The sequence below is a fragment of the Nipponia nippon genome, unplaced genomic scaffold, assembly GCF_047370975.1.
Source record: "Nipponia nippon isolate SJK-2023a ecotype South Korea unplaced genomic scaffold, ASM4737097v1 scaffold_4, whole genome shotgun sequence".
NCBI classification, from domain to species: Eukaryota; Metazoa; Chordata; class Aves; order Pelecaniformes; family Threskiornithidae; genus Nipponia; species Nipponia nippon.
Window position 1 is genome coordinate 16,300,978 of NW_028262358.1, and position 16,795 is coordinate 16,317,772.

The window sequence follows — 16,795 nt, forward strand, 5'->3', positions numbered from 1 at the left end:
CTGTAAAAACTCCAGGAGTTAGCTGATCTGTTCTGCGGTTTTCCAGTTAAGACTCTGCTTTTAGTGACATACACAAACCTGACTGAGTTGATCAGGAAACTTTTCATTACTGTAAAATAGCACTGAATTGTGCTAGTTGTAAACTCTGCATTTAAGTTCATACCAAAGTTGTCTGTTTGAAGGATGCTCTTGTTCATGTATGGAGTATGAAGCAATCAGATTTGCCCAGACTTTATAGCCTGTTTTTATATCAGTAGTTGAAAAATTTTTCATATAATCATTATGATAAAGTTTTTACCAGTTTTATTTGGGCGATCTTTGAAAACCTATAGACCAGCATATACTTTGTCCCTGAAGAATTAAGGAATGTATTCAAGTGAATCCTTTATTCTGAATATATTGATTACTATTATGAAAACAAACAAAAAACTTCCAAGATGGGAGATGGCTCACAGGAGTAAAATTACTTGTGTGTTTGTGTGCACCTCACTTAACAATTAGTGGTGTTGTACTATCCTACCTTTTTCTGGATCCAATCTGATCCAGAGCAACTGAATCTGTTAAAAGCAGCTGAAATCTGCATTTTCATTTGTTCAGTAGAAAACAGATAGATTAACTATAATTATGATTATTGCTATAGATGATTTGTTCTAGCAGCTGTAATTTCTTTCTTGTCTCAGGATTTTAATAGTGAAAGTAAACGAATTTTTTTTTCTGCTTGATGTTTTGGGAGGAATGTAATACCAGTGGTTACTTGCAGGATTGTATTTTAAAGCTGAATGTGCACACATCCCTGTATGTAATTTTTAGTTTTTTTTTTTTTAAAAAAAAAGAGTGAAAATGAAGAATTTGAGGGGTATTTGTCTCCCTCCCTGAAGAAAAAAAAAAAAACAACACGAAGAAAATTAAACAGTACATAACATTGAATAAGAATATTTATTTAGGAAATGGCATTCTACAATTCTTTTTTAATTTAGATAGGTTTTAAGGCAAGAATGATAATATCCAGTTACTTAAAATACAGTGTTTGTGCTATAAAACTAATACAGTTTTATAAGAAAAAAAACCAAAAACAAACAAAAAAAACCCCAAACAACTGTTCTCTTTCCAAGACTGATTCCAGGGAATTTCATATGCTTAAGAGCTACTGAGGACTGAGATGCTTCTTTGCCATCTAGATGGTGCATATTTTCTAAGTTTTGACTGGACAGCTTGAAAGGAATAATGAGACAAGAATTACTTCTGTACTTTTCAGATAGTAATGATTAAATATATGCTTTAAAACATTTTAACAAAGATGATTTGTAGAAATATAAAAATCTTTTTGTCCCTATTGAGCCAATCCTGGCATCATCTAATTGTCAGACTAAAAATACAGCTATAAGTACAGACTAAAAATACAGCTATTCTTTGACTTTTTTCACAATTGTTTCAATATGTTTAGGTGAAGGTTAGGTTGATATTTTCCCCAATTTGTCATAAAAAACGTTTAGTGTACTTTGTTTAGTATGTAATGTTTAGTATAACATATTGGGAAACTATCAAAATGGATGTTAAAAAAAAACAGTTGCTAAGTCAATTATATAAATATCTTAGTGTTCTAGTATGCTCAAATGGGCATATTTTTTCATTCAGAAGTCCATAGTCAGTTTTTCAGGTATTTGCAGCTCTAGAAATGTATCCATTAAAAAAAAAAAAATGCTGATGTTGATATCAGCTGAGACCTCTCTCTATTGGTTGTAAGAATTGTAGCCTGTACAAATCTGTTATTTTTTTAGTTACATATGCAGCTTGGATATCTTCAAAGTTGCAAATAATAAGGTTATGCCTATGAAGAGTGGAAAGAGCTATAAAAGAAATTGAAAATTCAGTGAGGTAACTTCTGTGGGGAAAAGCCAAAGTATTTTGGCTCACCTGTGAACATGCAAACAAAAGATTAGCACATCTGACATCTTAAAGGTTTGTAGAAATACTTCTGTTGTACTTGTGTTTGGGGGTTCCATTCTTATCAGTTTCAAGAATTGAAATGCTAATATACTGAAACTTGTAAGAAAACTTCTGAGCAGTCTTATTTCAACTAAAAAACTATAGCGGAGATTAGTAAGAGCACATTTTTGGTCTCTTTTCCCTGACACCCAAAAAAAAGAGACTTGGTACATTAAGATGTTTTGTAAAATTGGTCCCAATTTAGTGATAGTAACCTATGATGTAATTCATGATGCCATTTATGCAGTTGAAAGTGTTTTGCAATCTCTTATTCAGGTATGAAGTAAACGACAAATTTAAGCTAAGTAAAGGTTAAGAACGGGTACTCCAAGTTTAAATAAATCCCATTAATCAGTATGCCATCCTGTCTTTTCTTATAAGCTTAGAGGAAGTTGTTAGGAAGCATAAAAGTAAAGTTTGTCATTCCTGTGAGACAGATTTAGAAATAGATTGACTTACAGCAAAAATCATACCATGAAACCACTGTATCTGTTGAGTCAATGATTATCAAGATCCAGGGTGGCTAAGAATTTTAGTTTCCAAGCTTGTCGTTTGAAAGTGTATTGCCATACTCAGCTAGAGGGCTGTGCTGAAAGGTCAAAGACGGAGGAATGTGAAAAATATCCTTCAGCAGGTAACTGGTTATACCTTTTGCTTTTTCTAAGGTCAGCCATGTTATTTGTGTCAAAATAACTTCAGGATGAAAAAACGACATTTTAAAATTTTCAATGTAGGACCCTTGTCATCTTAATTTGTACTGATTTGTTTTGAAATATTCTTTCGCTGTTTGAAAGAAAGCTTAAAGTTTGAATCAGAAATTAAACGATTCATTGTAAAGAAAGGGAACAGCTTTTCAAACAATTTTCTTATAGTTCAATTTAGAAACAATTTTAATCCGATTAATCCAGAAATTATTTTAAATTTTTATATTTTTTTTTCTGAGAATTAAAAAAATATGTATTATTGTTGTGTACATCCTTCCAGTCATTAGTTCTTCTTATATAAACCTGGCAGGATTCTAGTTAGAGAGACATATTTTCAAAACAATACTTGAACTTTGGGTCAAGGTCTTGTACGGATGTTTGTGCATACTGAACATCCACATGTACTCTTTGAACACTATCCCCATTTTTTTGCTTAAGGACTAAATCTGTCACTTGTACATACAGGTAACAGCCCTGAAAGGTTCTAAAAACAGTGGCACAAAAAAAACAGAGCTCATGTTTTGAAAATTCTCCTTTTCTTTTTAAGCTGAAGCTTTCAGGAGATGCCGGGGGGGGGGGGGGGGGTGTTCATATTTTGTAAATCCGCCATTTCACTCATTTATCAGTGGTGGACATCCACCTGGTAACACAGAAAGAACCCTTTACAGAAAGGAAGTGAATATAAATGGAAATAGCATGAGCAGGTCAGGTTTTACAAGAGCAAATTATTAATGTTACAGTTCCTGAAAGCAGTGTGCACCTCCTGTTAGCCTCATGGTAAGTTTCATCTTCATAAACCACCTGTTTGAAAACGAAACAGTTCCAAATACAAGACTGGATTATGCCTTGGGTCTGACACTAGTCCAAGCAGGTAGGGTGTGCCCTTTTGTTTTCTGGTGACATCACATCGGTACACACAGTAGGATTTAGTCTCGTGCCCTGATATTATTTATTGGTATATATTAAGACTAATACCTTATATAGCTATTTTTTGACAGTATCATTTTCTGATTACTAAATATTGTCTTCAAATGTGCCTTTTAGTCAGAATGAGACTATTCTGAATTCATTTTCTGCAGAAAGGCAAATGCTTTTTTTCTATGTGGGCTACAGTAATCATGAGGCCCATACCACACTGAGTTTTACCTTCGTATCTGTTATCTTCTAATGAATTAAAGTTTTTATTAGACACCATCAACAGCTTAATACTTAATTCTGAAACAGTCTTTATATAGTAGGCTTTCTCACAGTCTTTAACCAGAAAATAGTGGCTTCAGTGGGACTAAGGCCCCACTACAGAGAGCAGAATCTTGAAAAGAATTTTGGCAAACTTTTCCAAAGAAAATGCATGCTACAACTATTTGTGTAGTCTTGTATTGTTTTTTTTTGAATGGAGTTGTACTGAGATGAACACAAGCAATAGTGGTATAGATGTGGCTGCCTAAATTTTCTTTACATTTCATGGATAACCTTTATGATTTTTTACTTATGCATAATTCAGCGCATGTCCTGTATGTAATCCCAATAAAGTATTTTAGTGAAAATAGTCAGAAAATCATTTTTGCCTGACACTTTTGCCTGAGGAAAAGCCTATTTTCCCCCCGACTTTTCTGAAATGATATTTCAAAACATTTCAAAATGTGCTTGATATAAAAGGTAACTTCAAGTTGAAGTGTTTATTTGAAATTAAAAAAAAAAATATTTAAAGCTGAAAACAAATGTCAGAACATTGCTGAGACATTCAATTGATGTACACAATGACATGGGGAAGTGAGAAATGCTTAATTGCACTGTCTACCCTTTACTAAGAATTAGTCCTCGTCATAACTGTTTTCCAAATAAACACTGAGAGGTATGTTTATTGTGACAGACACACTTATGTGAGCAAAAACATTTTAGGAAACCTATATGCAGAACAGTACACTTTTAAAAGTTTGCATATGTATTAGATTACAATAACCAGTAATAGCTTGTGTAAAGGTACTTGGAGGTTCATTTTAATATGGCAAGCTGCTGTTCTTGAATGTTATTAGGCAATGTTTGTTGTAGTATTATATGTTTTTTTACTGATTATCTGTCAAAAGAATTGATTTTGCTTGAGGCTGAGGACACCTTACTCAGTACAGAACCAAAAGGGGATTTTGTTATGTGACATTACTTTAGCACTAAGCCAACACCTAAGACTCAGGCTTGGAGGGCATCCAGCAGAATCAGACCCTTTAAACAGCATACTTAAGTATGCATGCCCTGCTTCATTCTTGCACTACAATGAGATGCAACATCTTGAAAACCAAGTAATACATCCTTGTTCCTTGTCATTATAATGATGGTAATTAATTTGGATTAGTTCAGCAAGTTTATTTTGGAGGACAGCTTTAACCTCTGTAAAATGTATTAACATAAAGATGGCTGATAGGTAGGCTGTAGTTAAAGATGCCTTAAATATAAGAGATGCCTTAGAAATATCCCATGCATTAAATTAATCCTTTTCTTGAAAATTTATAAGTCGCTTTCAGCCATACACATTGTGCACTACACAGATCAGTCTTTGAGGTCAAAGAGCCCCGCTTTTCTTCTTACTTCTCTGTGCAAGTACTGTTTTTTATCTGTCATTTCAGGAAACATAGATTGTTTAGAAAAGGAATGTGAGCACAGAAAGGAGTGCAAAGGAACGCACTGACCAGCAGCCTCGAGGTGCACCTCTCTGTGTCATTGAAAAATGATGAAGGAAAAACTGCCTCTGAAAAAAACATGTGGGCAGCTTGATACCATGTTCCTTGCATTGGAATTATAGTAATAACTTTGCATGCAAAAATACTACAGAAAACGTAGCTTCCAATTGTCACAGTTATCTGAGAAGGCAAAGATTGTTTTCAAAAAGAGTTACTGAAGTTGCAGTATTGGAAAGCAAAAAGGATACGTTAAAAAGATTATAAGGGTTCATAAGAAATTGCAGATGAATATAGGGAATAATTTTCCTGGATGTCTTCCGGGAATGTGTCAGTCACTCCACAAGTGAAAGGAAAGTTAGCAGTGTAGTTAGTGGGTGGGAATTAGATTTTTTTTTTTTTTAACTATTTACCTATCATGATAGGGCAGAATTTAGCCAACAACTGCATAAACTGTCACTATATTAATGTCACAAACTGAAATCAGAGATCTGCTAACCTAGCTAGGTACTGTGCTAGCTCCCAGAATGAGAGAAGGAAAGTTTCTATAGCTCGTCATCAAATAGCCAACTTCACTAAACAGATAATCAGCTAATGGAGCTGAAAGGGAAGGATGCTATCTACATGGAGGCCGGCCATAAGTTCATACAATAGCCATGGCATTTCAGCCAAGGATTAGAGGGCTATTTTCCCCTCAGTGGAACAGAAGGTTCTTTCAAACCAGGAATCAGGAAACAGAGCAGATGAGTCCAAAACAGAAAGCAGCCAGAAACACCCACAGCCAAGAGCTAGCTATTCAGCTAGATGCAAGAGTAACCTACACAAGCGAGAGAAAAGGAGAAGAAAAAGTCAGTTGGGTATTTATTGTTCAGGAGAAGTAATAAGGTTAAGAGCCATAAGCTGGCAGCTAGTAATATACTAATGGGAGAGGCTGAAGGAAGGAAAGCTAGTAAGGGGTGGAATAAACCCCCCTCATTTCACTAAAGGATATGCAGAATTGATGTTCTGCATTTAATTGGAGGCTACAGTTATTTTTATATATATGCTTTCAAATGTGTTTAATATGGAAAAAAAGATTTGTTCAAATATTTTCAGATATTAAGGGTTACATATATTGGTAATTTATTTTTTTTTTTAGCAAGTTTTTGTTAATTTGTCTTCAGATCGCTGACCTCCAAAACTTGGATTCTGTGTTGGGTCCATTTTAGCTTTTCTCTTTAATTTGCAGTTCATTCTTTTGCTCTTTTTCTGACCACCTCCATTTATTTCCCATACACCTCCTACCCTAGGTAGCTCAGTTTTTAAGTACATCTGCCACATTGTTTTCAGATGCACTTGAGTTGAGATGTTCCTTAGAACATTCATTTTTACATTTACATTATTTTTGTCTTTTCCTGCAATTTGTGACTTTATTTTCTGACCTTGAATTTAAAGCTTTAAATGGTAAAGATTGGAAAAATCTAGCATACAATGAATGTTATGCTAAAGAAATAAGGCTTGAACCCTACTATGGTAATTACTGTGTTCTGCTTTACAGTGGCTCTTTCTTGCAGTCCCTAGAGAGCTCTTGTGCTTGATCTTGGGCAGGAATGGTTAATGGGGAAAGAGAAAAAATAGCATGTTTCTGACTTTTCTGCAGAATAGTCTTTAGTAACTCTTGCTGCACTGTGAAAGAAAGAGGAGGAAAAAGCTGAAATCCAGCACAACTGAGTCTCCTGTAGCCCTTTTATTCCCAAACAGACATTGGAGGTAGCATGTCATTTGTTTTCTTCCTTAGACTTTATGTAATGTATTAATGCAAAGCTGCTTTTACCTCAAATAATACATTTTGTTTTCCTTTTGGTGATTCTTGTTTCTCTTGGTTTTGTTTTGTGACTTATGTCTTGGTAAAGGCTTTATTCCTACTTGGGAGCCGATTGAGGTTCTGTGGAACCAACTTAGGATTCCTAAGTTCTGCAATTTAGATGTTGCCAAGAGATTTCTATGAGTCTTTTCCATGGGAAGTTAAAAAAAAACAAAAACGTGGCGGGGAGAAAACTTGAACTGTTTCTTAAAAACAGGAAGCATGGCAACCACAGTTAGAAACATTTAGCAGTCTGGCAGCTGACAGCAGGACATACAAAGAATAACAAAATAGTCTATTGAAGAGGTGAAAAAAGATCTTCAAAAGACTTGTGTCCACAGCAGGGTGAAAAACATAACAGTCCCATTATCAAGACAAAAATGTTGATTTTTTTTTTTTTCCTGACTTCTGCTAATATAACATGTTAAATGATATGCCAGTAACCTAGAACATAAAAAGGCATTCTCTGGCATCCTCTTTAGATGTCTCTATTCAGGCAGTCAAAGTGGGAGAGAAAAGAAATAAACAAACAGTTCTGAGATCAGCATTTGAAACTCCAGCAGAAGAGACCAGTTTGCCTAGAAGGTCAGCTATCACAACTGTATTAATTCTGCAAATGGGTGACTGATGCACGAAACTGAGATGACTTTCCCAGGACTGCACAGTGAATCTAAAGAAAAGCAAGTAAAAAGTTTCTCAAAAGAGTGCCTCGTAACATTCACAATATACCTATTACTTTGATTCTGTTAGTACTGGATTAGTTTCTACAACTGTATGTAACCATTACCAACTTTTTTATTGCCTTGGATTAATTAAGGTATCTTCCCTGTACCAGCTTGTGAGCTATTTGTTGTTCCATTTTTTTTGCATTCTTTTAACAACGTTGGGGGGTAGGACAGTGATGGTTATTAGATAGTCTACAGTGGACCTTCAGATATGCTATTGAGTTCATAGCAGAATTCCATATAATTATGCTAATTTTTTACCTTTTTTTGGTACTCATTTGCCTTCCTAGAATTTGCAGGGATATGGTAATAAGCAATTTAAATAGAGCATATATTTGTGTGCATTAAGTATGTCTGTTTCCTGTGAACAGTTTTAAAAATGTCTGATGTGCAATATATCCTGTAATACTAAGAAAGATGAGTGCAGAAAATGTTTGGGTTGCTTAGTTACAGAAACAATAAACATCACAAATTCATTGTCTCTAGTTAGCCATTCAGTGTGGCATTAAAGCACTAGTCGAGTGTATTATCATGGCATAGTATATTGCATTTTTATGTTTACCTTGAGACATGTACTGTTCAAGCCCAGATTTATTGAGTGTAGCTTTTGACCAGATTGGGTACATTTTATTTTTCGGTTTGAATGGCCAGTGTGCTCTGTACTCTGTAGTTGCATACTAGAAAGTCAGAATATCATACTCTTTTTGTCATGGTGGCTGCCATCTTCCTTAAAAAGAAAATGACAGGGGGGTGACAGCCTATAGGAAATGTGTGTGTAAATATGACTGACTTTGGACGAAGCTCCACTAGACCTGATGCTGGTAATGTAAACTTCAGTCTTCGTGCAAGTTTCTACCCTGTGAGGAAATGGTGTATCCATTTTACAGAGAAGCAAAGGAGAAGTTAAGTCCTCTCTAAGGCATTCAGATGCAGATTAAACCCAAGTTCCTGGATTACTGGTCATGGCTTCTAATAGAAGAATTATTCTCATGATTCTTTTCTTTCTACCTCGTAGGAAAAAGTAGTCTGTGGAGACTATGTCTGATATTTTAAAATATACTTGTTATATCTAAAGCTATAAACAGTAGAACAAAAGATCATGCTATACGAATGATATGTTAGCCTTGAAAAAGTATGTTTCATATTTTTCAAAAGCCACTACCCTGAGAGGGGGCAGGCCTAATATAGCCATTTTACATTTCCAATCATAAATACTCTTTTTTTTTTCTCCTGTTAGATAACTTAAGCAATTCTCAGTGCTCCTTTGGACTTGGACAATCAGGATCCTTCATGTGTGTTTCTTTCCTCTTCTGTCACCATGGAAGAGCCAAGTCCAATGTTAGTAGAGTGCATGGAGAGTTGAGTGTGCTCTGTTACCACTCCATGGTTTTGGATGCTCAGAGTGAACAGGAAGAAGAGGCAGGAGAATGTGAAACTCCCAGATATATATTCCATGGAATTCGTGGCACTGTAGTTGATTAGACATGTGTCTTTTTTCTAGCTCTATTAAGTCAAGCGTATTTTGAGCTGAAACTTGCAGAGCAGTTTCCCATACTGTATTAATTGATCTAAAATAATGCAGCAAAATGCACGTGCTATTATTTTCTCCAGGTGTTTATGTATCTATACCGTGGAACCCTATGCTGTTGTCCTGAGGCTTACCTTCCACTCAGTAGGACACTATAGACATTCAATTTTTGATTTGGTGCTCAGAACAAACCCCTTTCTAAATACCCCACACTGCCACCATTACACATAGATATCCACCCTAAGAAAATTAAAACCATTTCATTTGAGGATGAATAAATTGCTTCCTTGGAGCTTTCATTATACCTGCTAATCTCTTCCCTGTGTTCAGAAAACAAAGCTGGTTTATAAAGTTGAGTAATCCTAGAGGCTTGAGTAGCTATTGTCATTCATATTGTGTGCTTTCACATTGTGTTTAGAAATACACCCCATTGCAAACATTTGAACTGGGGATCCTTAAGTTTTGTGTAAATAGTCTGTAGTTTATTGTGTTCTTTGATATATTCATTTTGGAGCTTGAAAATGAATTGAGGCATATTATCGCACTGACGAGTCTCCTGTGAGAAGCTGACATTCATGGATTAGTTCAAAACCATTCAGCAAATACCAAAAAAATACATGATAACTCTCAATGGTCGGCTTTGCATTTAAATTTCTGGGGAATGTGGTGCTGTATGTACCAGGTAGTTCTCAATGAGCACGGAAATTCTAGTGGCTGTTAAACTAGACTGATAAAATTGCCTCAGGCTTCACTTACTGTAAGTCCCATTGCTACAGTTTCTGACATCAGTAAGTTATCTCTCACTGACTTCACCGTGCAGCATAAAATTGTAGGTTAGCAGCACCTATCTGAGCCATTTTGGATAATACCAGTCTCCATTTTAGAGAATTAACTGCCATTGTTTGCACTAGGTGATCCAGGTTTCACGAAAATATGAAAATACTGCTTTATGGTAACATAAGGATTTGTGGGATTCATTTTTTTTTTTTTTAACAGATTTAGAGGCTGGATTCATCCATACATTCAAATTGCATTTAGAAAAGTATTTTTTCCTCACCTCCCTATTAAGTAAACAGACAAGCTCTTCAGAGCAAGATCATAACGTAGGTGCTCTGAACTCCTGGTTTCTCTTTGATTCTCAAGGAAACCTAGTGCTGCAATGTGATTAGCTCCTTAAGGATCATGTTTTAATAATATAAAGTAATTTGAAAAAAATGCTTCATAGTAATTTAAAGGCTTTTAATCACAGTGATTGAAAGGCTGTTGCTAGCAGAGATGGTCGCTATTCTGAAATATTTAAGAGTAATGCCATTTTTTCACTCATAGTATTTGATGTACAAATGTGGTGGGTTGACCCTGGCTGGACGCCAGGTGCCCACCAAGGCCACTCTATCACTCCACCTCCTCAACTGGACAGGGGAGAGAAAATATAACAGAAGGCTCGTGGGTCAAGATAAGGGTAGGGAGAGATCACTCACCAAGTACACCCAGGTCCTTGGTGTCAGCAGAGTTGTTCCTCTCACATATTCTCAATCCTCTCTCTGGCTGCAATTGCACAGGGTTTCTTCCCCCCGCCCCCTTCTTAAATATGTTATCCCAGAGGCGCTACCGACCATCTCTGGGCTCAGCCTTGGCCAGCGTCAGGTCCGTCTTGGAGCTGTCTGGCATTGGCTCTATCAGACATAGCGGAAGCTTCTAGCAGTTTCTCACAGAAGCCACCCTTGTAGCCCCCCCACTGCCAAAACCTTGCCACACAAACCCAATACAATAAAACACAAAAAGAAATCTTTAATGTGGAAAGGGCTGCATTTTGAATTGAAAATGGTGTTGAAATCTGGATTCTTTCACATCTTTCAAGGTTTTAAGTTTCATGGGGATAGGGTCAGTAGAAAGAACTGGTAGGGTTTTGTTGATATTAATATTTTTATTATATTGACTTTTTAATTTAATATTTGAACTGTTGTATATTTAGGATACATCTTATATCAACAGTAAATTCCTTGCCTTCTCCTTCACCTTTTCTCAAAGTCATTCATACATTTATACATTCCTAATTTATTAATATATTTTCATTGCCTGCTCTACTACATTTTTTTTGTTGAAGGCACCTGCCATGATGACTTGCCAGATCTGTAGTGAATTCTTAATACATTTCTAGAGTTCACTGCATACTAGGGCCCTGGCTTGCAGTAAATTATATACATGATATATCTTTGGGAAGCATGAATTAATTTTGCTTGTGCTCCAAGATGACCACAGACCATGTTAAAGAGAGTGCTAAGCTTAAGTTAATATTTGCTGTCTCTTAGCCAGACTTATTTGTTAAGACTCAGCACTGTGATATTATAAGTCACCCGGCATGTGATTGGCCTGGATGGTAGCAAAGGGAGCTCATATCTTGATTGTAAAATCATGTGTACACCTGCCCTTTCTCTCCTGGAAAACAAATTTGTTCCTTGCTTTGGATAGCTCTATTGCAAGTTATGTGGGGAATTGCTAACTGCTCCTTTTTTCTTGGGAGTTTAGGTGACCTTTTGCAGTTTCCAAGAATGAGGTAATTAGATATCTTAAAGATTGAGGTCTTGAACCTTACTTAATATTAAGAGGAAAGAATACAGTGAATGGAAGACAAATTCAAGGTGCTCTTAATAGCACAATATAATTCCCCGAGGGCTGGAAATTTCATGTGCAGGAAAATTATATTGTTGTTGCTCAGATATGGGAGTGAGTGAGAGAGCAAGTAACCTATTATCAGCACCAGCCCAATAGATGTGCTAGGAAAGCACATAGCAGTGCAAGGATACTGACTGGTAGGTTGTGTAGGAGTAAAGGTGAATGTGACTCAAATATTTCTCTATTGCAAATTACCTTCACTTGACTAATTGTGGATCTGTGTCTCTCTTTGAGGGACAATGTATTGAGTTAACATTAAAGAACAATATGTAGGGTGTTTTAGATGGAAATAACAGTGGATAACATAAGCTCTATTAAAAGCCTGTTTGTCGTTATGTACCCAGAAGGAAAAAAAAAAAAAAATTAAAAAAGCAGAATCTTCAGAAAATGAATGAGTAAATTCACAAATTTAATTTATTTGTACCCTAGAGGCTATAGATTCTGAAGCATATACCTCCATGAGTTATAAAGCAGATATTAGTCTCGGAATTGTTCCTTACTGTTCAGTTCTTTTCCTGAAATTTAATGACTACTTTTTGTGAACATACTGCTTTTTTCCTTTTTGCTGTGCTTCGCTGATGGCTGAGTCCATCTTTCATGGACAGGGAGATGGGAGAGGGGTAAGAATCTCAGCATAACACCAGGAAATGGGATTCCAAACACCAGCTGCACTCAGTTAATAGTTTACAGTTCTTTTCAGTTATGGTTTTCAGTTATGGTTCATATATTCCTTTTTTAATACTAATTATCCATGATAATTCAGTTCCAAATTTTCAATTTAGTAAGATTAAAAGAACATCCTAAAACTTAGAACATAAACACTCTAAAACATAGATGTAGACTTATTCTGTTTCCACAAATGAATGTGATAAGGTGTAATAATTCACATCTCAGTAACTATGAAGTTTTAGCTGTGTAATATGGAAGTAAGAAATTGTCATATGCAATATTTAGGGATTCTAAGAATGTTTTAATATTGGTGGCATAAAATTCCCAATATTTGCCACTCTTACTAAAGTGCTCTAGCAATTTTTTCCCTCATATGTTATATATTAAGCTACTTAAAGAGCTGGTGATGAGTTATTGAGAAAATTATTGCCACTATTCCTGTTTGCACTTTGTCCATCAGGTCCTTGAACTATATTTATTAAAAATTGTTTGAGTTGCCAAATGACTTCAAAGCCTATAGAGCCATTTTAGACATCAAGGAAAGCTTAGCTCTCCTTTTGTCTGCTCAGTTTTTCTAACATAGCTATTAACTACTAATTTTATTATTCAATCAACCAGCTTCCACTAATATCAGACAATTTGACTTTGTCCATAAACAATAAATTATCTTTGTACATTTATTTGCATTGTCCTGGTAGCTACCTTTGTTCAGTAGGCAATTAAAGAATATTTTCTCCTCATGTTCTTTGTCGCCTTAATTACTTTCATTGTCAACAGCATGATTTAATTCTAATGATAGCCCATTTGTTCCTTCTTTTAACGATATCCTGTAGTCTCTGTTTAATGCTTTTCAGTCTATTCTAGAAAGGTTGCCCCCTGTAACTCCTTCAAATGAGGTGGAAGCTATCCAAAATCCCTCTTGTGATGGAAAGTGACCAATGTTTCATGAGACCAGATATCTCTAAGTAATATTGCCTGTCAGGCTTCTGACTTCTTGCTGCATTCTTCTGCCTTTTGGCTTTCTTCACTCTAAAGACAGAAAGTCACCCCAATGGGAGACCACTTGCATGTGCTTATTCTCCAGTATTTTTCTAAATTCCTTTGTGTAATCTGTTCTCTCTGAGGTGTTACAAAGGTATATGATAAATGCAAACGTGGTTCCTTATTCTCTAAGATTACGAGTTAGTCCAATTCTAGTCACTTCTGATGTCTTCACTTAAAGAATGCAATACATGTTATCTGCCTCTCTGTGGCAGAGTATCATTTCTGCTGTCAGGAATCCACAGTGAGGATTATTTGTTGTCTTTGGAGACACAGCTCCAGCGGGAACAGCAGTATTTGTACTGAATCCTGAAATAAAAAGGAGAAATAAGCTTTTTATTAGCTCTTAGGATGCATTTTTAATGTAGTGGAATAATTCTGCCATGGCTTATGATGAAATTTGCTGGGTAGATAATGATATAATTTGAAAGAACACAATTCTTACAGTAAAAAATTGTCGATCTATCAATCATCTCTTTAGTGTTCTGTTATCTTTAAACACCGTTTTTCAATAGCAACTATCACTTGTGGGGTATGCCATCTTGGATTGTGTGTATGCTAGTGTTTTGATTTCTAACAGTAGCACAGTTCTGCAGTGCATCCCCCATCTCTTTCACTTACTCTGTATCAGTTCCGTTTGCATAGTGGGTTTCATCTGTGTTCAAACAAGGCTTCAGAGAAAATTAATCCAGAAGCTCTACCCTAAGTATTCAACAAACACTTTCCAACCTCTAATAAGGATATAAGGTCTAAACCAGTGATTGGTCCCCTGAACAGCTTCAGACTACGTTGTATAGTTGGAACACTGGATCAGGGGCCAGACGTGATCTAGTCCTGAATGGTATAGAATCTGTAAATGAAGAAGCCTCAGCACAAAGTGCTTTTATCTGCTGAGCTGTTGCTTTTGTTCTAAATTGCTTTCTAATGTAGGCTTAACCTTAGAAACAGGGAAGAAGGTTTTACCTTCTGTCACCATGCATTCATGTTGAGCCCTTCAGTAGTATTTTAGCTTGAGTATATCATTTATTGAATAATTAAAAATATTGACAAAATACTTGTGTACACCTTTGCTATTGGGGAGTTTCATTTAAGCAGTCCTTGTATCCTGAACAACACAGAAATAGCAGCAGTTTCAGAATATACTAATTAAGACCAGAACCCTGGGAAATGGTTCTATCATGACAGGCTTCTCTGGGCAGAGTAAATATGTGATTTGAAGCAAGAATGTTTGCTGTGGAGGTCAATTGGATTTAAAACTAATATTGTCTTTCGTTTTTATCAGAAAAGTCTTCAGTCAGGGAAAATACGTAAGTGGTTTTATTTTTTGTCCAATTGAACTGGCTCAAAGATTGTCCTGTTTTTATCTATTTTGATCTGTATGATACTAGTTTCCCTGTTTTATAGCTTCATGAATACCATGGATGCTACTATTCCTCAGCTCCAAGGACAAACTGAAAAGATGTTAAATTATAAAGTATCTGACCTTGGTACATTTTCTGTACATGAACAGAAGAGTTAAGACAGTGACAAAGGATTTAGAGGAAGAAGGAATCTAATACTTCTCTAACGTAGCAGAATGGCTGTGCAAAGAGGGCTTTTAAGCAATCAAGGCCACACAAGCTAATTTGTGACTGATAGTATAAATTATGTGCAGATTCTTTCAGATTGTTTGAATTAACTCTAGGGATATTTTTAGAGCAACTTTGTTTGGTTTAATGAAAGCTATTATTAAATCATTAGTCAATGAAAATAGTTATTTAATTTTGTGTATGTAAATTATCATATTCATGTACCATTATTATTATCCTTTAAATAATATGCCTATTCAGGATTATGTCTGTTTGGTTAAAATGGTCAAGTTCCTCTTAGTAACTTCTCTGCTTTGCTTGCAGGTTGTATATAAAAATAACGATGTCAGGTTGGAGTTATCTCGACTTGCCAAGCAAGGAGATCCTAAAATGAAGATTCATGGGGTTGTAGCATTTAAATGTGAGAATGTTGCAACCTTAGATCCAATCACATTTGAAACACCAGAGTCTTTCATCTCTTTGCCAAAGTGGAATGCCAAGAAAACAGGCTCGATATCATTTGACTTTCGTACAACTGAGCCAAATGGCCTGATTCTTTTCAGTCATGGGAAACCAAGGCACCAAAAAGATGCCAAACACCCACAGATGGTGAAGGTTGACTTTTTTGCCATTGAGATGCTTGATGGCCACCTCTACCTGCTGTTAGACATGGGATCAGGTACTATAAAAATAAAAGCCTTGCAGAAGAAGGTGAATGATGGTGAATGGTACCATGTGGATTTTCAACGGGATGGACGGTCAGGTAAGCTGCTTTTTTTTTAATATTCAGTATGTTTTTTCATGTTGTATCTGAGAGAATACTGGGTATATATTATGTTGCCACCATTAGACTTCTGCATCATCTGAAAAATAAGGGAAATATAAGAAGTCATTACTGTCAGGTACCAGAATAGAATGATTTGCAGAGTAAAATATCTTATGTTAACATTTATTGGGTAATCAGGTACTTAATCTTGCAAGTAAGTGTGCTGTGTACTTCAAAACCAAACAGTAATCTCCCTCTGTGATTGCTTACACCAAACAGCTGAAGTGGCAAGTTTCAAGAATAAAAACAAAGCAAAAAAGAAGTACTGAAAGTAATCTCCAACATAGGGAATAGTTGGCCCACAGGAACATTACAGACCTTCCAATCATGTCAGCAGATCTCAGCATAATTAAATGATATGCTAATGAATGGCTAACAACACATATCAGCAGAAATGGAAATAAGTGACTTGTTGTATCCTGTCAGTATAATTTCTATTCTGTAGTAGTTTACTCGACAAATGATCTCACTGAAAAGGGTAAAACTAAAGAATTTATAAGCTCTTCCTAATGCTACTGAAATCTGTTACAGCATAAAATGCGTTTGACTAGTGAAACTGTCCT

General features: G+C 35.7%; 1 protein-coding gene across 21 annotated transcripts in view; it reads left to right on the plus strand.

The window, feature by feature from the left end:
* The window catches only part of NRXN1 (neurexin 1), a 725,925-nt gene that overhangs the window by 285,352 nt on the left and 423,778 nt on the right, over positions 1-16,795 (plus strand). For all 21 annotated transcript variants that reach the window (XM_087774526.1, XM_087774528.1, XM_087774537.1 and 18 more), the window contains one exon: positions 15,731-16,169. In XM_087774526.1, coding sequence (XP_087630652.1) covers positions 15,731-16,169 — 439 coding nt within the window. The remainder of the gene's footprint in view (positions 1-15,730; positions 16,170-16,795) is intronic.